The 23,766-nt window shown below is 40.5% G+C and overlaps 2 protein-coding genes across 2 annotated transcripts; both read right to left on the bottom strand.

Annotated features, from left to right (window-relative positions):
• Positions 1–7,503: 7,503 nt before the first annotated feature.
• LOC140795797 (uncharacterized) lies at positions 7,504–11,932 on the bottom strand. The gene is made up of 5 exons (XM_073148580.1): positions 11,527–11,932; positions 11,177–11,441; positions 10,192–10,338; positions 8,463–8,535; positions 7,504–8,229 (listed from the first exon to the last, which is right to left on the bottom strand). The coding sequence occupies exons 1-5, from the start codon at positions 11,688–11,690 to the stop codon at positions 7,676–7,678; spliced, it is 1,203 nt and encodes a 400-aa protein (XP_073004681.1). The 5' UTR covers positions 11,691–11,932; the 3' UTR covers positions 7,504–7,675.
• Positions 11,933–16,248: 4,316 nt separating this feature from the next.
• On the bottom strand, positions 16,249–23,056 carry LOC140795348 (protein NLP2-like). Its single transcript, XM_073147856.1, has 5 exons — positions 21,632–23,056; positions 20,579–20,620; positions 19,700–20,452; positions 17,692–17,815; positions 16,249–17,528 (listed from the first exon to the last, which is right to left on the bottom strand). Exons 1-5 carry the CDS (start codon positions 22,508–22,510, stop codon positions 16,462–16,464), a joined length of 2,865 nt encoding a protein of 954 aa, XP_073003957.1. The 5' UTR covers positions 22,511–23,056; the 3' UTR covers positions 16,249–16,461.
• Positions 23,057–23,766: the final 710 nt, after the last annotated feature.

The raw sequence follows: 23,766 nt of genomic DNA, 5'->3' as shown, positions 1-23,766 counted from the left end.
CAGTAGCTTACCGGTTGGACCTACCTAAAGGAACCAGGATACATCCGATCTTCCATGTATCAACATTGAAGGCCCAGATCAGGCCTAACCATGTGGTGGGTTCAGCCTTACCCGAACCAATGGAGGAAGATGGCCCTACTGAACCGGTCCGAGTCATAGGCCACAGGAGAAGACGCCATGGATCTAGATTGGAGACTGAAGTGCTGATTGAGTGGCTGGGCAAACCTACTAACGAGTCTACATGGGAGCTAGAGTTAGATATCCTGGATCACTTCCTAAATCGCTTCCTAAATTTCAAACCTTGAGGACAAGGTTGCGAAAGCATGGTGGATTGATACGATTCGGACTTCACCGATGTCGTCTCGAGCATGGATTCACGTTAGGAGTGTCTTTGTTTCTTGTTTTAATATTTAATTTCTAAGAAAATAAGTTTTCTGTAAGTCACGTTCGAACACGGGTGGAGTGAGTTTGAATGCGGTTGTGAATGTGGTTGGAGAGTATGCATTGTGCGTTCGAACGCCCCGGTCAAACGCACTATGGACGCCTGCATCATGTTCGTAAATCCACAGAAGTGGGAAATAAGCGCGTTCGAACGTTTGCATTGCGTTTGCAAATCCAAAGAAGAGCGAACTCGGCGGTCGGTGAAATTGTATTGTTTAGGGTTAATTTTGAGTTGTTTGGTTAGCCTCTAAAAGGGATGTGGATGGCAACCAGAGATTATTATTGAAGAATTGAGTTTTGTCTTGCCTCCTTCGTCTTCTTCACTCTCGTTCTCTCAATCCTCAGCGACGCCGCTTCTAACCTCCCTCGATCGGTCAATCACCCTAGACCCTTAGGAGCGGCCCTCTCCTCCTTCTTCCAATCTATCCAACACTTGCCCTAACCCTTTCATCAACCATAACCTTTCCATCACCACTTTTCATCGGTGCCACCCCACAAACGCCGGTCCACCTCCAACCACCATCATCCTAGGATCTCATGCCTCCATCCACAGATCCTAAACAGACTACCCTGACGTTCATCCACTAATTAGACGATATGTCGAGATATCCACATCCGATTTTCCTGAAACTTATTTGTTGGAAATCTCTTTTCTGGGGCTACAACATATCCAAATTTCACATTGATTCGATGGCGGCATCTTTCGAGATCTTATTTTAAAATTCCATGCCAAATATAGTCCAGATCAGAGAATTGGAAGAGATCGAACCTTAGCCTAAGGGGAGATCTTATCAGGGTACAAATACTTCACCCATCTATGATCAGACTGGAGATGACGTTTGACCCCAACCACAATAACAACATCCATGGATGCACTACACAGCTTGACTTTTCAAAATTCTATGGTGGTAACCAATTAGATTAGATTCTTTTAGTTTAGTAGTTTTTTGAGTATTAGGGCACCACGGAAGATGTCAAGGTGTTACTGGTGAGCTTTCACTTAGAACGGACAGCCATACATTAGTACCAATTGGTGAGCACCTATAAATTTGGGATATGAACCGAGTTCATAGAGGGGTTCTCGAGATGATTCGGGACCTCTAGCTTCAAGGACTATCATGCCACACTTTGCAAATTGGTTTAGCAAATATCCGTAGCCACACACCAAGAGGAGTTTGAACGCGTGAGCAGCTAGAGCCGACCCCTTTGGCTACAATAGTTGTTGATCAACACATTAATCTTTGGGCTACGCAAGGAGGTAAAGACTGATGTCCTCTCCTTATGACCTCGAACCTTGAGCAAGGCCTTTTAAAAAGCCATGCAAATGGAGCAAAAACACGCAGCCCTAAGGAGTGCCCTACAGACCTCATGGATCAGTCGGGATAGTCGGATTACCCCACATGTACCAGATAGGGGCAAGAGTAGTCGATAGTTGCTCCGAGGGCTACTCATGTTCTTTTGGTGTGAGGACGGCATAAAGATAAATTATGAGGCCTAAAGGAGGTGGGGCATGGCTCATAGTCTGCACTCTCACACTTGCACAAGTGGAGGAGCGACCAGGTAAGGGATTGTACTTTCGGTGTGACGAGCGATTCACTTTAGGCTAGTGTTGCCATAGAGCCATCGAGAGTGTGATGTTGATCGACGGCCATAAGGAGACGAGTGAGGAGGTGATGGAGGATGATGTGGCCACCGAGGATTTGATAGAGGCCGTGGATGAGGGCCTAGAGGAGAATATACCGACCGAGATCTCCATGCATGCTTACTTGGGGAGGAGCGCCCTAAAAACTTTACGAGTGGACGGGGTGGCCATGAAGCATAATGTTCACATACTCATTTACATCGAGAGTACCCATAACTTTTTGGACGAGTGGCTCTTGAAGAGGATTGGATTGGAGGTTGAGCCTACTATTGGCTTTGAGGCGACTATTGGAGACGGCATGAAGCTTCGAGCGGAGAGCGTCTACCGTAGGGTCTCATTAAGGGTGTAGGGTCACAACTCATAGTAGACTTGTACCCCTTGACACTCCGTGGGGCAAATGTGGTCTTGGGCACCCAGTGGCTCTAGAGCCTTAGCTCGATTACATTTGACTTCTCACACATGTGTCTCACCTTTCAGAGGGATGGACAAGTGGTGAGATTAGTTGGGGTCCGAACTCAGCTGTACCATACGTTGCAGCCACTGATTGGCGTGCTGAGTGCCTGAGAGCTTTCCTATTTTCTACAACTGGCCCCGACTAAACTCAGGCTTGCTCCAAGCTCAGGTAAACCTATTGATCTAGTCTAGTTCCTTACTGACTTTGTAGCTCTGTTTAAGGCACCGACCACAAGAGTGAGATTGTGCTAGGTGCCGAATTAGCCAATAATTCGGCCCTACCATTGCCCACATGTGCAGGAGGAAATCTCGAGGCTAGTCACTGAGATGTTATGGCAAAGTATCATCCAGCCAAGACAGAGCGTGTATTCTTCACCAGTCCTACTAGTGAGGAAGAAGGACGAGATTTGTCATTTTTGCATGAACTACCATGCACTAAAGGCCATGACCATCAAGGATTGGTACACTATACCAGTTATTGAGGAGCTGCTGGACGAGCTGACAAGGGCACACTAGTTTAGCAAGCTCAACCTTTATGAAGGGTACCATCAGATCCGAGTCCGAGCAGAGGATGTGCATAAGACAATATTCCGGACTCACGATGGGCACTTCGGGTTCAGAGTCATGCCATTCGAGTTGACGAACAGGTCGGTGATATTCCAGGGCCTGATGAATGATATATTCTGACCACTCATTCAGTGGTACGTGTTGGTATTCTTTGATGACATTCTTGTGTACAATAGGACGTGGTCGAACTACATAGAGCACTTATGAGCTGTGCTGAACCTATTAGCCAAGCTGTAACACTCGTGTATAAAAAAAAATCAGCGCACACGCCATGCGCATGCACTCTAACCGCAATGCACGTGCTTGGCGCGTGCGCCGACTCCTTCTTCCTCCTCCCCCACCTCTCGCAGTTAGTTACGAGAGGTGGGAGAGAAGTGCGCCGGAGTGGAGCTAACTCCACTCCGCTACCCTCTCTGCCTCATCCCTATTTAAACCCCCATCCCCCTCACCTTCTAGGTTTGGTTTCACTCTTCGAAATTCCTCTCTCTCTCGTTCTTCTTTCCTCTCTTTTCTCTCCCGAGCCGCCGAAGCTTTTGTCGTGGGCAGCGAGTCACCGAAGCGCCGGCAGCCAACCAAACCACCAACTACCAAATAATTTCTCCATAATATTATTTAGGGTTGGAGTTGAACTCATGACCACCTTGGTCATAAGCAAAGTACCTACCAACTCTGAGGCGACATGGCATCGCCTCCCTCGTGCCTCGTGGGTACCCAATTTGGGTACCCACAGTAAGGGGTTAAAGCGGGGAAACTTCTCGGACCGGTTGGGAGTCGACCCGAGGTCACCGGCCAGCGAATTTCTCCGGTGAAGGAAGACATAATTAAATTTCTCCGATGACTCGCTACCCGCGATGAAAGCTTCGGCGGCTCGGGAGAGAAAAGAGAGGAAAGAAGAACAAGAGAGAGGAATTTTGAAGAGTGAAACCAAACCTAGAAGGTGAGGGGGATGGGGGTTTAAATAGGGATGAGGCGAAGAGGCCAGTGGAGTCTCCAGCGTACTTCTCTCCTACCCCTCGTAACTAACTGTGAGAGGTGGGGGAGGAGGAAGAAGGAGTCAGCACACGCGCCAAGTGCGTGCGCTGCGGTTAGAGTGCACGCGCATGGCGCGTGCGTTGATTTTTTTTTTATATATATACACGGGTGTTACACAAGCACTCCATGAAGGTGAAGTAGAAAGTGCATATAGGGAGAGCGTTCACGACTACATCATTTCAGACAAGGGGGTGGTAGTTAATCCAAGCAAGATTTCTTGCATGGTCGGTTGGCTGCGATTGAGGACCGTCCGAGAGCTACGCGGCTTCCTGGGCCTGACAAGCTATTACCATAGGTTTGTGGCCAAATATGGTAAGGTAGTAGCCCTGCTCACATCCTTGCTAAGAAAGGACACGTTTGGGTGGACTAATGAGGCGACTTGAGCCTTCAAGGAGTTGAAGGCCGTCATGACCACTACCCCTGTGCTAGCCTTGCCGAATTTCACACAGCAGTTCATGGTTGAGTGTGACGCCTCCGGGGTAGGGATTGATGACGTACTCATGCAGAAGGGGGGGCTATAGCTTATCTTAGCAAGATCTTTTCGGGAAGGTCACAGTAGTTATCCACTTATGAGTGTGAGATGCTCATCATTTTTGCATACGGTGACCAAATGGCAGCCCTATCTGATTGGACAACGATTTGTGATCTAGACAGATCAACGGAGCCTCCACTATTTAATGAGCCAGTGCATTCATACTCTGGCACAGTAGAGATCTATCACCAAATTGATGGGTTATGATTATGAGTTGCTATACAAAAAGAGGGTCGAATAACAAGGTAGCACATGTATTATCCCGGAAACCCGTAGTATTAGAGTTGGCGACTATATCGATGCTGAGTTTTTCATTCCTCAAGGACCTCCGAAGAGCAAGTACCACTAACCCAAAGATATTGAGGTTGATGTAGGACCTATTGGATAGACTGGCGACCCACCCCGAGCTTGAGAGCGGCAATATATTACTATTGACCAAAGGGCGCATCCAGATGACAACAGATGATGGGTTGTGCACTCGACTCATGGACCACGTCCATTTCACTCTAGAGGTTGGACATGAGGGTACGCTGAGGACCTACAAATGACTTTCATAAAGCTATATGTGGGCCGAGATGAAGAAGGTGGTGATAGCGCACGTAGGGCATGCGAGCTGTGCCAGCGGGTGAAGACCGGCTCCCTCAGATATGCGGGTTTATTACAACCCTTATTGATTCTAGAGAGGGTTTGGGAGGACATCTTTATGGATTTCATTGAATGGCTACTAGTAGTGCGATGGTACTCTGTCATATCTGTGGTGGTAGACAAGCTGAGTAAGTATACCCACTTCGTAGCCCTGGTGCACCCATTCTTGGTGAAGACCATAGCGGAGGTGTTTGTATGCAACGTTGGCAAGCTCCATGGTATGCCACATTCTATAGCCTCAGACAGAGATTGGGCCTTCATTAGTGACTTTTGGACAAAGTACTTCATGCTATAGGGGACGTGGTTAGACCTCGATTCGGCCTCCACCCGTAGACAGATGGCCAAACCAAGGTGGTGAATTAGGGCATCGAGCAGTATCTTTCGTTTCTTTGTGGGAGAGCGCCCCAGGAAGTGGCTAGATTACCTGCCTTGGATGATGTGGTCCTACAGCACTGCCTTTCTCACTAGCATTCAAATGACCCCCCTTTGAGACAGTGTACAATTGGCCACCACCGACCTTGCGGACCTATGATCCCCGGCCTCTATAGCACCAGACGGAGATGAGCCTAAAGCTGATTGATAGAGATGCTACCTAGAGAGGGCTAAGGACCCACACAATGGAGGTGCAGAATCGCAAGATGCATGTCTATGATCACAAGCATCGTGAGCAGGAGTTTGCGATCAGCGACCTGGTTTTCATGCGTGTTCACTCGTATCGGTCGGTGACTATGAGACTAGTGCACAACCAAATACTAGCGCACCGGTACTTTAAGCCATTCCGAGTGCTTGAGAGACTAGGCCTAGTAGCATACAGATTGGCATTGCCCGAGGAATCCCCATCCATTCAGTGTTTCATATTTTAGTCTTGAAAGCTCGAGTTGGGACATACTAGGTCGTGGACGTGGACATACCCGACCTAGTGGAGCCGGTGAGAGTTTCAGCCAGGAGGCGACGATGCAGAGACAAGAGGTTGTAGACAGAGATTTTGATGGAGTGGTTAGGACAACACTCCGATGACGGTACGTGGGTGCTTGAGTCCAAGATAGCCAAGTACTTTCCTAACTTCACACCTTGAGGACAAGTAGAGGAAGCGTGGTGGATTGTTGTGAACCAGCCTAGAGCTAGTTGGTCGGGTTAGTCTAGTCGAGTTAGGGTTGGTCTAGTTGAGTTGAGTCTAGTCTAAGGTTGTTTGGAGAGCAACTAACTAGTATGGGGTAGCCACTATAAATGAGGTATGGTGAGCACCCTAAGGACTAAGAAAATTTTCCTAATTTTCTCCCCCCTAATACAAACTCTCTATCTCACCAAACCCTATCCTCAGCTGGTGGTGCCCCCATCTAGGACACCAGCTAAGCTCGCCACTTCACCCACTCCCCACTACTCCCTTCCTTCAGCTCACGCAACCACAGCCTCCCTCTCACATCACCCACACTACAACCTAGCCATCTTGTTCCCCTAGCCTTGACGCCACCCACTACCAAAGTCCCTCACCACAGCCACCATCTCCCCTCCAAACCTTCACCGAATCATTCCACCCTCATCCGCAACTGCCATTGCCCACCTTCTCCGTACTGACGCCATTTACACCACCAATCCAGCTCGGTTACGCACCCTCTTCATTGATGGCCATAAATTCTTTTCACTTATAATTTTATTTGTGTCATTTTATCCGATGATCACACTAAAACGCAATCCTAGTTAGAGACAAAGTTATTGAGGATTTAATAAAGTTTCAAATGCATCTAATATAATATTAATTAAATTTTAAATAACAAATATATAATCAAAAAATATATATTTATTTAATACTTTTTTTTATTTTAGATGCGTTAGAAAACTTATCATATCAACAATTTTACCTCTAATAAGAATCTTATTATTTAACCCGTACTTTCATCAAAGTTTATGAAAAGTATAAAAGTTTTAATTTAAATATAATCATAAAAAAGTAAAATACTATAAATGAAATTATAAGAACACACGTGTAAAATGTAGTTTTCTATTGTCAAGTATAATATGAAATGTATAAGTTTTGAGTTGAAAAGATATTATTTCATCTATATAATAGATCATTTATATAAAAAAAAAATAGTATATATTCTATGAACACACGTGTAGTCTGATAGCAGAAAGAAGAACTTCACAGTTTTATTAATAATATGAGAAAACAAGGATTGAAAAAAAATGTAAGTTTGCTAGGTGAAATTATATATTAAAAAAATAGAAAATTTTCACATATGAATTTTTCCTTGACTTTTGAATAGAAATGAAAGACAGTGACTAACAATTAACAAAAACTGGTGCCTTGATGAACTTCTATAGAAGCTGATGACTGAAGTTTATTTTTCTTTCTGCCACCAAAATCAGCACAGATCGAAACATTTGATCGTTTGCTGAGAATTCTTCCGGCGATTCAGCTGATCTCCTCTGCAGCAGCATCGTCTTCTTCTCCTGTCCTGTAGCGTTGAGCCATTGCAGCATCCATGGTTTGTTTTCCGTGCAATGCAGGTGCAATGACCAAATGCATTAGCCTCTGGCACCGGCCTAGCCTTGATTTCGATCCATGAAACAGGAGACTCCGGGATATCCCAGATGATCTGAATCGGCGAAGTGGATCCGTAATGATCCAACAAGAAAGATTCCAATGTACAATTCATCTCTGTCTGCTCCTCCTCATCTGATATTTTATCCAGGTCTTCCACTGGCTTAGTATCAGTCAAAGCATCACATGGTTTGCCAAAACGTTTGGCAAAATAGCGAGCCTTTGCAGTCTCGAAGGCTTTTCTTGCTTCTGAATCATCCCAGTTGGCTATATTATCATAGACCTGAAGCATCAGTTTAGCTTGACGTATCTTTTTCCATGGAATTGAATGCTCAACTGTGCAGAAATCTCTCTCCCATTGAGGAACTGGCTGCCCTGGAATTATAAAAAGAAAGAAAAGATTAGCTTAGGAGGGAACAAAAACATAAAAAAAACCCATATAAGATCCCAACACAACACAGTCAAGAAAAAGAATTCATTTAAAGAAAACAGAGGCGAAAGAAAGAAAGAAAGAACCAGAGGTAAACAACTCTAGCGGACAAATCCAAAAAGATTTTGATGGAAGAAAGAAAAGAAGAAAAACAAAATAACCCAGTTGGGAGAATTACTCGAGGAACCCAGAGGCTGCTTGCCGTCCTTTTTCTGATGCCTTTCTCTCGTCTCCCCCATCGCACAACAATCCTACAAGAAGACAAAGGAAAAAAAATAAAGAAATGAAACCTGGAGAAGGAAAGAAAGCCGAGCGTGCAGAGAGGAGAGAGCGTAGCGCAGGGAGCCAAGGATAATAAGAAATATGACAAAGAAAGAGATATATATAAACCGTAACGGTCGGTTATTATTTTTCTTTAAATAAAAGGCTCAAATCAACAAATTAATGTAAAGGAATTACACATGAACACAACATTCGTCACTATGCATCCATTCCACAAGTTCCAGCAAATGGGAATTCACATAAAGCCAGTAAATATCCGTTCCTTTTTCGTAGAAAATTCCACATTGCAGAGTATTCTCTAATTTTCTATTCCCATATATATAATAAGTTTATTCATATCTCAAGAAGGATTACACTATATCTACCTACCATATTAATAGAAATTGACTGAATTCAACCGGCTCCTGCGATTATCAAAAATGAGTTTTGCCACATACAACTGAAGAAAAAGGAAACGAAACTTTGAAAGGAAGGGCGTTGACATTTTGCTACTAAAAACCAATCACTCTTACCAAACCACAACCTATTAAAGCGACAAAAAGTTCATCAAATCAAGAACCTTAAACTGATCTAAGCTTCAATTCAAATAATTCCGGATTTGTGTCGACATGTACATGTGGAAGATACACTTGCAGAAACGAGGGTCTTCTCTTCTTTTCTCTCATTCTGATGATACAAGAGCTGCACAGTGTATACAACATATTGAAATGCTTCACACAATTTTGAGAGTCTATACAAGAAGATGATCACTGTCCATATAGCTGAACTGTTATGCAACTCTGTTTGCTCCATCTTCCTGAAGTGAAAAACCATCATGATCTATAATAAAGTCCAAATCAGAGCTTGATTTGTACTCGAGGGAAAGCTGGAAAACTTCCGAGAACTCTTTAATTAAGGCGTCATGTGTGATGTCCATTAAAATCTTATCAGATGTCATTGTTAGGAACTCCTTAAGAGTACCAACTCCACGGTCCCGTATGCCGCAGGGAACAATATGCTGAAAAGGACTTAGATCTGTGGTAACATTCAATGCCAAGCCATGATAAGTTACCCATCGAGACACACGAATCCCTATTGCTGCAACCTTCTGGTTTCCTTTATAATTTCAAAGCCACACACAAGAGGGAAAAGGAAAGTGTTAAAAGCAGCATACGAATGCAGGAAAAAGAAGGGAAAAGAGAAAGCATATATTATGAGGACTCTATATTCAAGTTGAATCGTATAGATTATAGACAGACAAGCAACAAAATTTATATTTCATGGAGACAAATGTAGGAAACATCAAACAACCAATCTTTAAGTCTGCTTGCGGGTGTTTATATTTTTACTCAATCCCAAACAACTCAACAAGTCTCATAGCTTTTATATAGAGTCCCTCTATTAATTGTTGGCTCTACCAGAAGATATGTTATAAATTTGTCAAGTAGGCAGCTGGTTGTAAAAGGTCATGATTTCTTTGGAGCCTTCTCATCTGCTCTAGCAGACCCAAAGAGTTCGGGATAGACTAGATGACAAAGATGACTTAGTGTAGACAACTTAAAGTCCCTAGTCAGATAGGCATATAAAGATTGATGAATAAATAATTGAGTGTGAAAATTATCACAAAAGAACAAAAGCGTACCAACCCAAACTCCAGTAAGCCCCTCCATTCTCGATGCCTTGATAGAAAAGGTTGATGAAAGGACTCGAATAATGACTTCTTCAAGCAACCTAAGGTACCAATGTAGATCCATTTTGTGATACCGCAGATTGATAATAGGGTACATAACAAGCTAAAGAGAGACAAAAGAAACACAATAAGAAGCGAACAAGAAAAGCACAATAAGACTAATATGATGGTTCCAGAACCAGTACAATGGCTATGTCATGGCCAGTTATTTCTTTTCTTTTGTTTCAACATTATTTATAACATGCATCAGTAAGCAGGGGAGATAAAGTTTTAATGTATAACCTTTTCCATTTTCTTTCACTCTTTAATCCTGGGTATTTCTATTTTCTCAATGGAATACTTTTGTTAAAGGAATTCAGGTTAAAGAAACATTATGAAAAACTAGAATGGGAATGTGGCCATTGAACCAAGTCTTAGATAAACATAAATAGCCAAACAACTCATTTCCTAATTCCTAGGTAGGAGTACAACTAAATTATACAGGGATGGATGTACACAATTTATACACAGTAATAGCCAAAACTCTTCTCAAAATAAGTACATAGGTGAAAAGAGATTTATTTTCTTTAGACAGTAAGTGATCAATGTGTCCTTTGCAAGTGATCAAATGAATGCATCAGAAGCATAATTTTATTTTATTCACATATACAATGAGAAACCATAAATTCATCATTTTCAGTCAATCAGTATGTTATATTCCAGGAGAGGAAATATGACAATTTAAGTCCAGTTGGTCCTTTTATATTATATACATCAATATGTCAAATGCAATTAATCAGATTGTAGTTTTGAGCTCAATCAGTCAAATTGATGTAGAAAAGGGAAAGCTTGCTCTAGTTTAACACGAAAATACTAAATTCTCCACAATAAACATTACCGCAGTATACACCAGAAAATGAAACGTAGAACAAATCATATAAGGAAAATAGTAGAACAAGAACCTGTCCAGGGCCATGGTATGTGACCTCCCCGCCGCGTTCAGTTCGGTAAATATCATAAGGAGCATTTTGCAGATCAAATTTTAGGTACTCCTCCAGACTTCCAGTACCAAGAGTATAAACAGGAGGATGCTGAAGACAGATCAACACATCAGAGTGGTCTTCATCTCTATCTAGCATCAAATGCCTCCTTCTTACGATCGACTTCTGCCAAGACCAAGCCTTTACATAGGGAACCAGTTGCTTGTAGAGATCAAAACATTCACATCTGTCCAGGAATGGAATAGAAAGTTACAGATCTTCTTAACAATTTCTAGTTGATCAAAGGCATGCGTAGAAATCTAAACACTTACCTCCTCTTTGGCCGATCGCTTAGGGCAGCAGATCCAGTTGCCTCACTTTGATGGAATCCACGGATGTTCGCAATCCCGAAAGATGTAGATTTCCGGTGATGTGGCCCGTCTTTCGGATTGTAAGGTGGAGACGGGGTAAGAAGTCGGGGATTCGTTAAGATCATATCTATATCTTCTTAGGAAGAGGAAACGATTCAAATTCCCGGATTGATACGACGGAAGGAGAAAATTTTACAAACTAAATCTACAAATGCAAGATAAAAGAGCGGGAGAAAAATTAGGCAAACTTTGTGGAAGATCTGAAATAGGCGGCTTAGAGGTTTATGAGGAGGCAAAAGACGGAGAACCCGAAGAGGGATCTAACGATGCGATCCACCGATAGCTTGTAGATTCGATTTACTACGGATCTCAATGCCCACGATGTGAGACTAATGGGCAGTGAGATGTCTTAGAGCTAGGGGTGGAAACGGGTCGGATTAACTCTGATCCGACCCGCTATCCGACTCGATTCGGATCGGATTTAGATAGAAAATTTCTATTCGATTCGGATACGAATAGAGTTTTTGAAAAAAAAATTAAATACGGATTCGATTCGGATACGGGTCGGATATATTTTTCGGATTCGGATACGGATATCGGATATTCGTTTACCCGCATATTATTTTGAATGATTTACAGTTTTTAGTTTGTTTATTTAAATAGCAAATCTTAATATTATTACTAATAATACATTATATATTATTTATAGAGATTAATTTTTCTAATTTTACATATTTAACATACAAAAAATTTATTTGTTATAAAACTCTTAATATTTTTGTATTAATTATATCTAAATAAAATATTATAATTCTTTTAAATTCAATCAATATCCGATTAAGATCCGATCCTCTATCCAAAAATTATCCGTATCTGTTTAGTTAGGATATAGTTTTAAATTTTGCTATCCGTCCAATATCCATATCTGAATCTATATTCGGACTAAAAATATAGATCTAAATATGAGTTGAGCACTATCTGATCCGTATCCGATCCATTTTCACCCCTACTTAGAGCCTATTTTTTATCTCCTACTATTGAAGTATCCGACCCGATTCAGATTAAATTCGGATAAAATTTTTTAATCTGATCGAGATACGAGATTGGAATCTTCCTTTCATCCTTTATCCATAATTGTTTGTTGGTCCTATCACTTGAGGGAATCAGGTTTTACAAGCAAGCCCAAGTACTTGATTAGGAATGAGGCCATCAAGCAAGCAAAGAGATTGGCTCATCCGATTGCATCTTCCTTACAAGACAAAGAGAAAAAGGACTTAGAAAGGTTAATGCGGAACTTAGAGATGATCTTGAAGGTCTTGTAATAGTTTTTAGGTTGGAGAGGAATCAGGAGGTCGCCTCAGAGAGAAAGAGAGTATCATCAGCGAACAAGCAAGCCCAAGTACTTGATTAGGAATGAGGCCATCAAGCAAGCAAAGAGATTGGCTCATCCGATTGCATCTTCCTTACAAGACAAAGAGAAAAAGGACTTAGAAAGATTAATGCGGAACTTAGAGATGATCTTGAAGGTCTTGTAATAGTTTTTAGGTTGGAGAGGAATCAGGAGGTCGCCTCAGAAAGAAAGAGAGTATCATCAGCGAACAACAATAGCTGAGTGACCTTGCCTAAGACCATGACCCAGGTTGAAAAAGTTTGAGGAAAATTTGTTTACCATAGTGGTTGCTTCAGAGAGTTCAATATAGAGTTGGATCCAACCAATTCATCTAGTGGGGAAACAACTAGCCTTGAGGATGTTTGAGAATGATATCTCATTCGAAACAATTAAAAGCCTTTGAGAAGTCCACCTTGATTAAGATCCCAAGTCGATCACTCCCGAAGGTCCACTCCACTAGCTCATGGGCAAGAGCAAAATTAACAAGGATAAACCTACTCTTGATATATGCATATTGATACCCTAGGATGAGGTCCTCCAAAACCCCTTAGCCTGTTAGCTAGTAAGGACCTTTGTTATAAACTCTAAATCAAATATATACGAATTGAGCAAATGGTTTAAGAAGTTGTTCTCCCTCTTCTCTTCTGTTTGAATTTTTTTTTCGTAATAATGTTTGTTGTTTACGGATTGTTCAATACTTATTATGGACTTCTCATCTTCTTGCCAAGATGTCGATAAGTATCATCCTCCTTCTTTGGTCAAGAGCATCACTCGTGCCTTTCGAGGGGTGAGTCTATGGAAACAGACTCTTATTCGTTGTGGGTTGAAATTGTTGTCATTGTAGATGGAGCTTGAGCTATAGTATATTTCAATTAATCTTTTATGATCCACAGTTATACTTTTGGGCTATGTTTTCTGCATCTTCATAGCTATTTCGGGTTTGATACCTATTTTGAGTTGTTGAGCCGATGTTGGGGTAGAAGGCATGCATCACTTCAGATTAAAGCTGATCAAACGGCCTAGCTTGCTTATGCCCAACTTGGCCCGAGCTCGAACTACCAATGGGCTGCACGACTAGGCTCAAAAGCCTAACCATTGACCCGACCCAAAAGTTCAGTCCAAAAGCCTGCTCAAAGCCCGAGTCATTAATCAGATATATTCATATCGTAGCTTTCATCTTCATCTATCCGGTGATCTAGTATCACTAATATTTTAGTATATATACTCATTACTTAGTCACTTAGATGAAGAACTTAGAGTTTATGGCCTCAACAGCTCTACCCATACTCAATCACTCAGATCACTTAGTTGTAGAGCCTAGAGGAGAAGGGTAGAAGAGTCATTCTTGCTACTGCCACCGCGGTGGAGGACCACCTTCTCTTCGTGTGGCTCCCCATCAAGAGATCCTTGTAGCGGCCTCCTTTCTATCTTTGGTGAGCTCCATGGCGTGGAGGGGCTACTGCTGGCCAAATTGTCTTAAGAGCCGAAAGCTCATCCCGAAAGCCTAAGACTCTCTCAACGAACCAACTGACTCGCTGGAGAAATCCATGGTGGCGAGAATCTCGACAGTGATCCCCTAGCCACTAAGGAATGAGCACTAGTGACTGGGTCTATGTTACCATGGCTGAAGCCCATTATGAGGTCCTAGCTCTTCTTGCCATTTTTTTTCTCTCTTCTTCTCAATTGTTCTTGTTGTTAGTGGGTTAGGGGTAAGTTTAATTTGGATTATATATCACTTGTGTTATATCCATTATGAGATTCAACATTAGCCATACCACCTCCACCGCTCAACCATACCATGCCCAGCCTAACCATAAACTCAACCTATTGATTAAGTTTGACCCGACCCGGCCAACCTGCTCTCTCACGGGCCAAACGGGCAGTAACAAGCTAAACTATTCTAGCCCAGCCTAGCTCAGTCAGGCCAACTTGAGTGCAGGTTAACAAACACAATGTCCAACCTAGTTGGCTTGATAGGCTCGACCTGCCTAATGATTACCTCTATTTTGGTTCTATGTCCTGATCACAAACCTTCTGAAGAGAGTTATGCAACTAATACCAAGCACAAATGCAGTTCTTTAGCTCTTTCAACAATTAATAGATAATTTATGAGATTGAAGTCGCATATACTGAAATCAAAGAATAAGCACAGAGTTTGAATGCAGCCTTACCTTTTGCTAAAGAGTTTGTTTCCATAATTTAATCTTATGATCACTTGGATGCACGGGGCAAGACTTACCATCCCTATGGATAGACGTGTTGGTCGGCACAGCCTGATACGGGGTAATTATCGCAATACCCCCCTTGTCACTAAGTTTTACGCATATCTTAATTCAAACATATTTTATTTTGAGTTTTTTTATCTCTTTTGATACCTTTTCTCTCTTGATGCTTGATCTATATAAAGCACAAGTTCAGAAAATTTTGGTTTTCCTAAAGTTTTTCGTCCTAATTTGGAAAATACAAAAATATCGAGAAAACCATGAAATTAGAATCTAAATGGTGTATGATTCAAGATGTATACTTGTGCATGAGAAACGGTACGTGCTACACTAATTTCCAGAGGTAAAAGAATGTAGCATTGATTATGAATTTACCTCAGTAATGTTCCACCAGCATAAGAAACTAGAATCTTGGCCTCTTATTTTGATTCTATAGAGAAAGAACGTTTATTCCTTCTTACAGAATGCAAACATACTGTCAACTTTCAAGCAATCCACGTCTGCATGATGCAGGTGCATGAAAACTGTTCCAAGAAGGATGTTCCATTGTCGAGGTTGATGCAAATGCCAGGCCCAGGGTGTGCAAGATGTACTCAGTTTCACCTTTAGAGATCTTGTTTTTTCGCCAGTTTCAATGATTTGAAGTATAGATTGAAGTTTCGGCCCATTCTGATATGTATCGTTGAAACAGATCAGCCGGTACAACCGATTAGCCGACATGTATCGTCGAAACAGATCAGCCGGTACAACTGATTAGCCGACCTCCAACCGGAATCATCTGAAATAAACAGCCGAATCTATCGATACAACTAATATTGTATCATTTTCTCAAATGGCTGATACAACCAAAAGAATCTTGAATATGATAGTTTGTAATTCAAGTATCTTATCTACACTTACTTGTAGAAGACAGCCAGTTCTCTAGTACAACATAGATATAAAAACCTGTGGGTTCTCTAGCACAACGTAAGTATAAATAGAAAACGAAATATAGCATGGGAATTGGGATGTCAAAAGCACGTATACAAAAGTGGAAACTGTACAAGGACAGCCAGAGAATTGCGCACGGGATATATGAAGTTGCTTGACTATAATCCATAGGTATCAACATCTTCATACTCTTGCATATATCTAGAATTACAATATTTACATGATGATATGAAGTACATATCCTGCCCTAACTGAAACAAACACTTCCTATTTCTGCTAAATGCTTAAACAGATCAGCCAAAATAACTAGACTAATCAAATATCTTGATTGTATGTTGTCATATTTTAAGGGCCCTATGGTTCCATAAGCAGACAGCTACTGCTGGCTGGGCTGCTAAAAACATATGGAACATCTCGAACTTGAAGTTTTAGACTACGGGAACCAATAGACTCCAATACATCGAGGCATTCTAGCAGATCGGATTCACTAGCCAGGATTACCCATTCTTCCTCATCATCCATGTATTTCAGCTGGAATGTCTCAGTTAACAATTTGAATCTCTTCGCTATTTCCTCGAAAAGGTCTTGGCAACTCATGGATGGTAAGAACTTGAACCTCACAGTGTCGCCCTTGTAAGTAGCCTTAACTGTGATGGCAGGGCCGCTTTCAGTTATCAGTGAACATTTTGAGCTTTTCTTGAAAGTAAGATGACTTGATGCACTGCCACTGGAAGAATCTGTCATACTGGAAGTAGAAGGATGGCTGTGTTCCATGACCCCATCATCGTTATCTATTTTAACATTCATTTTGTTCAGTCCTGCCACAGAAGAGGTGCTCCTCAATTTCATCTGGTCTCCAAGGCTCTCAAAACATGAGCTGACCTTCTCAGAAGTACCTTGATAGCCTGCTTCTTTCATAGGATAGGAAGCTTTGGTGACAACTCTAGAATGTAGTGGCAATCCAGATGCATCTACAACATTAGCATGCTCCAAGACGCCTCCATCAGGACCAGTATATTTGCAAACATTAACACAATTATTCACAGGAACACTGAATTCATCCCTCTCACTTTTGAGCATAGTGGGATGCTGTAATTTACCTGAACTCTCTGTTTGGTTTTTATCATCAATTAAAGGGTATTCTGGTTCTAATTTTTTATCAGGGTGTTCACTTTCAAAGACATGTCTGACATCACGACCTGTGTGGTCAAGGGTTCTCGATGCTGTTTTCTCAGGTGAGGAGACTGCTGCGACGAGACATCCAGTAGCAGGATCATATTTCAGTGCTCCCTCCACGCCTTGTACTGAGTTTATGACATTCTGTATCTTCTTTAAAGAACGGTTGACCTTGTTTATCTTGCGAGATGGCCATCTTGAGATCCCATGTTGCCTACATATCCGTTTTAACGTTGTAGGGCAAACTGTCATAATGATAATGGCAAAATATTAAAAAATAAACCTCCAAACATAATCATCATATTCTGTTTCCTTTAACTTCTATGGAAATATGCAAAAAAGCTATCTTGTAAGGATTAGATTATTATAAGGTCTATTTTCCTGCTAAAGATAGCCTGCATAACTCACCACCAATGCTCTTGGCAGCATCCTTCAGACTCCCAGAGAAGTATTGCTGAAGAACACTTAAACTAATATTCCTCTCAGCCATGCTACGTTTTTTCTCCGGGTGCCTCATCAAGCATGATTTCAACTGCAATACAGAATTACAATGATGTTCAATCCTATCACCACATCAACCCATGAAATCAAATGAACAAGCACCCTTATTAGTGCCTCTTTTATTTTATTAGCAAACTCAACATTATAACTTCAGCAACTCAATTATCGAGATTTGAGAAAATAATGTCATGAATTTGAAGCAGTATAGAGAATTCATCGCACTCTGCTGGGTGATAAAGTTCGTGGTCATGTAGACATCTTCTGTCTAAAGGACTTAACCGTTGTGCTCAGTCACATTAAAAGTTTTCCAAGAAGCAAGGTTTTATAAATATCTGTCCAAAGATGACAGATGTAAAGGGTCTAATAAAGATATCATATCAACTAACAAAACAAGAGCAAAATTAGCATGTATAGTGGTTTTGAGATCATTAACAAATAGATATGCTTGATTCTATTTTTAGAGCAAGAATGAAGGGCTTCAAACAGATCAGAACATCAATATAATTTCAAGCAATCTATGCTGAAACGAATTTGGATGTTTTCTCCAGGAACCCTAAGCATATTTCAACCACGCATGGCATTTGAAGTATCCCCGCATAACACAGTATTTGAAATAACTCATAAAGGGCAAAAAGGACACAGTTTTCCCCAAAAGATATATAAAAGACCAGTAAGATAACTTTGACGCAAACCAGATCATGCTATTAGAAAAATCATGCAGGCAATTAATAAGCCTTCCGATGAGGCCAAAATGAAAAGGAGATATATCAGCCATTTCTTGCATTGTTCCAAAGCCCCTGCCTCACACTTTTCTATCTTCTTAAATCCCTGAGATGTCATCTTACCTCTTTACTTTGTTGATATTGACAAGCAAACATTTCAAGATTATTGATACATATTTTAGAGAAGAAAATTACAGGCAGGAAAAGAAAATGAAAGGCTACACATACTTGGTCCAATATCGAATACATATATATACACAAAGAGAAATTAGAGAATAGTATAAGAAATATAGAAAGAATCTGGGAATGTGCCTTGAACATTCGAGGGGACAGTAAGGCTGGTACACTAAATGAGGTTTGTAAGCATCTTTTGTATTGTGTAGTTGCTACTCAGTATCTTAGCCACAGAATATGATCCAATTACTTGAACTTCGAAGAATGTAACCTCGTTCATCTCTAAAATATCTAACACAAACATTCAAAAAAATATTGCATAAATCTTTTTCACCTTCATCAAACTCTCATTTGTTTGGCATTACCTTGTGTATAACCTCTATCCATCTTCACAAGGTTCAATCTAGAATTAATTACAGAGTTGCTAGTAGACTTTGTAGTGGTACTTAGTTTCAATTTCATATGCAATATTACCCTACAGTAGACATTTACTTAAAATTAAAAGTTGGAACTATCCAAAATCAACTAAACATGGTTTGTGTTGAACAGTCTGACTAGTACTCAACCTAAAAGATTAGAAATTAGAACTAGGTTGCAAGTATAATAAATTACTTCTGGATTATCTTTTCCATCCATCCATTACAGAGCCAGACAATTGAATTGAAGAACAAAGTATTAACTATATCTGAACTAGAGAACATGCAGAAAACATGTGTACCACATGGGATGAACACAAAGAAACAATAGAAGATCATATGACCTAATAATTACAAGAAAGTAGAGGCAAGATTGATGTATGTAAAAAGGTAGAATCTCTAACTGTGCCTCCATGTAAAGTTTATAAGGCTGGTTGTAAATTTATCTACGGTAAAATCTTATTGCTCCATGGACCATTCTACTCATAAACCTAGTTTTCCTCATTGGGAAATAAAGAATATCTGATCCATCCTCAGGCTTCCTGAGCATTTATATCAAAGATTCAAAACATAAATATAAGATAAGGTCAAGACAGTAAGCACCCTGTCAGGCTGCACAGCTCCTCCTTGCTCATCACTCCCTACATTTTGATTTCCAAAAGTCATTTTTGTCATCAGTTGACTGTCACTGTCTATATGCTGAGAGGAATTCGCAGATAAATCAGTTGATGGATATCTTATTCCTGCTCCCTTATGAACTATATCTTTGTTGACATCATCTCCAACAATTTCAGTATTAGAAATGGTTCGCAAAGTCCTAGAAATTCTCTGCATTGTAGAGGAGAGGTTATTTAACAGCAGCTGTTGCTCATCACTACCTCTGCAATTAACTGGAAGAAAAAACTCCAAGATATAATCATCATTGCCAGTGTATGTGCTCCTTAGCCTGATTGCAACAGCAGCACGCAGACCAAACTTACGAGCATGATGCGCAAGTGGATACTCACGTATGCCATAGTCTCTTACATCAGAGGAGTAAAAAGGGTGATTTGACTGAAGTGCCTTTCCAACAATGCCTTGTCCTTTCTCAAGGCGATGTTCAGCACAAGCATGAAGAAAACCTTGCATTCTCATATCATGGAGATAACAAGCTTCTTCCTGGATGCAGAGCATAGTTTTCTTACTTATACTTGATTGTACCTCCTGATCATTGTTTTCCAAAGAGACATAAAGATTTTGATCATCATGGCAAATAGGATACCATGTAAGTGCCAAAGGTAGCATGTGAGCATGGCAAATGGCTCTCAAAACATCCAATATCTCTGTGAATGCAGATTTTTGGCTCTTTGTGAAGTTCTGCAAATAAGTTACATAAGAAGTGAGAAACCATTCAATTAAGAACCATAAGCAGAATTTTTCCCCATCTCATAAGTATGTGTGTCAGTTAACTAATTGATTATGAAAAACAGTATAGATAACTACCTGCTGATAAGCCCGGGCTTTCACAGTCCTCAAATTCACAGCCTGCAAAAGTACTGAACATTGTCAAAACATAAAGATATGATTAATGAGTTAAAAAAGATAAAAGTATATCAATAAACTTCATATCTACACATGTTATCAAGATGTATTGAGCTCATCTTGTATGCTTACTGTTGCAATTGTGTATTCTAACATGTATAGTTCATTGAATATTCTTAGGCAAGGTAGACCAGTGATCATAAAGGTCATACATAGGCACACATATAACAAGTCCAAATGAAAAAAAAAAAAGCGGGAAACCCCACCGGTCATACTTGTGCTACAATTAGAAGCCAACATATCCAGAATTTCAGATAAGACTGCTATTGTTTGAATTTCAGAAATTGTAACTTGACTGTAGCTTATTCCATTTTAGCAAGATCAGTCTAAAGATTTGAAAAGGTGGCTCTTCGTTAAGGCCACCTAGATAAGCAAGTGGGCAGCTTTCTTCTCTTTTTGTCTAAACTTTTTCCTTACTCTTTGCACAGTAGCTCTCCCATAATTACAACATATAGAGCTTAGACTGCTTAGTTTCTTTCTTGCAGAAGAGATCTAGTAATAAAAAACAAAGTTGGTTCAGACATGTAATCTACTAATAATGACACTACAAATCAAGGACACGTCTTGCACTAGTGCTGTTATTTATTAAAAATAAACCCTCCGCAGCTCCTCCCATGCACAAATATTGATTATGTGAATTTGGTATATATTACCCATATGGATTGTACACTTGCTGCATGTTCAAATGTATAAGTTGTAGACAGATTAGGCAATTACTAGATTATAAAAAAGGCCTAGTCACTTAGTATATAAATTTGTTCATATTTTCCAAATCATTTGGATTCCTGAGTTGCCACCCAAATGAAGAAATGGTTGCAAGAGAGAATGAGGGATCTGGACTAAGACCCAGGAAGCTAAAATCTCCAATCCAGGGTTTAAATGCAAATTCTAAAAGGCAAATAATATTAACCTCGAGAACCAGGATTAGAGGAGAACATGGGCTATTTCACTGACCTGCAAAGCATTGCAAACACTGTCCATCTCCGTATAGAAATCAGATTTTTCTTTCCTCGTAACAAGCTCAAGTACTGCACAACATGAGCCTTTAGAAGAGTCAAACACTGGCACCGCAAGAGACCCACATACTTCATGTCTACGTGCATATTCTACCCTCAGGTACTCAAGCTTATGGTAATAGACAACATTTGAGGTCCATTCTGGCATCCCGGAGATGAAAACTCGCCCTGGAAGCCCAAGAAACAGACCGGATGCTTCCCTAGCCGAAAACGTGAAATGTCTCGACACTTCACGATACCCCGCCAGAGCTTCGTCAAGCAAAAATGGCTGTTCAAATGTACTCAACACATACTGTTCACCCTGCTTAACAGGCATCCAAACCTGAGCAAGGATTCCACCACCTGATGACTCCTTAAACAAGGAGAGTGCCTTGAGCATCCTTTCAGCAAACGAAATGCTGGCAATACGTTTGGGAACTATACTAACAGCCTGGTCAGAATTGTTACCTGAAGCAAAATTGCTAGAATTCCTACATATCCCCCCCATGTCAGGTGAATTTTCCGAATACTCATCTTGCAGATTAATCATTTGAGATGTTATCTTCTCATTGCAGCCAGAATAACTACCAACAGAGGCATCACCATTCTTATCAGTGCCATCCTTACATTCTATCATAGTTATCGGTGATGCATAAGAAGACCAAGTATCAGGCATCTGCTGAAAAGCTGAATAGCTCAGAGCGGAGAAAATCTGCTCTCGCGTCGACGGGCTGCAGAGTTCTGCATAACCATCAAAATTCATCAGAGCTGCGAGGGTCAATGGGTCGTCCGGCGTCGCAGTCCCCGTTCCGCAATCCAAAGGTGTGAGTCCCTCCATATGAAATTGCTTGCAGATACCCAACCAGTGATTTCTTAATCCCTACGCAACAATCAAGAACTCAGACCGTGACATCACAAATCTAACCATCTTCTTGAACTCTTGCCTCTCTTCTCATTCACAAAGATGGAATCTTTCAACCTCAGGCACAGTAATTTACTCCCTTTGATGCCGAGAAACCAACCCCCGCCAAGAGAACCTAATTATTCCCTCCGCCGACCACTCGAGAACCAACCTAAACCCCTAGGTTTCATTCCCCAAACCATCTTTGCAGCCTAAAAATACAATTTTTGATGCGAAAAAAGCCGTTCTTCGAGCCACAATAAAACCCCGAAAAAAGAAAAAAAATTAATCAAACCCGACGGAATTCAGCTCGACGACTCAAATTTTTGGAGCTGGATCCCAGAACCGATCCACCACCGATCTAGGACGAACACAGAAACCCTAGCTGACCTAGGAGAAGGAATAAAGAGAGAAGATTCGAGAAGAAGTTTGCCTTCTTCGCCCGCATATTTCTTTTCTCTCCTCTTTTATTGGTTTTATATCACCAAAAGATCTAAAATTGACAGCTCCTGTAAGGGAGTGGGGCAGAGGAATTGCGGCGGTAACTTAGAAATGCACCTCGAAGAGGACGAATTTACCATTTTGTCACTGGCTCTTTTGGAGAATCCGAATCATCGTTTCTTTTTTTCGCTAGATTCACGTGATTTTAAATTGAATTAAAATACTTTTTTTTTTCTTTTACTTTAGACTAAAATCACTTTACACCTCGACTTTTGTCCAAATTATAATATTAAAATTCTTTGATCCAAAATTGACGATATCTTTGCGTTATTTTAATTTAAAACTACCCTCGAACTTTTATTATGTAACGTTAAGTGTTTAATAAAATATCCTTAAAAACTAGTTTAGAAATTTATCATCAACACCCTAAATCTTATTTTTATTATCATTTACACTCTACCGTATTATTTTTATTTCAACCCAATTTTATTCATAAGTTAATTTTCACCCAAAAAATTAAATAATATTTTATTACTTTTCAAAAATAAAAAACTAAATACTCATGTTTTGGGAAAGTATAGGGTGCAATTCATAAATTTCTCTATATTTTATTTGTGGGAAAATATCTGACCGAAATATTTACCAAAGTAGGCGTGCTTTTACGTGCATAGTTAATTTTAAAATTTAAGTATCAATTTAGGTGAGTTTTTATTATGTAAGATTAGGTCCGTCCTACTTAATTTACGTAGAAA

The sequence above is a fragment of the Typha latifolia genome, chromosome 9, assembly GCF_019914945.1.
Source record: "Typha latifolia isolate L0001 chromosome 9, TyphaL0001v2, whole genome shotgun sequence".
NCBI classification, from domain to species: Eukaryota; Viridiplantae; Streptophyta; class Magnoliopsida; order Poales; family Typhaceae; genus Typha; species Typha latifolia.
Note: the sequence above shows the minus strand (reverse complement) of the source record. Positions and strands in the feature narration are given on the sequence as shown.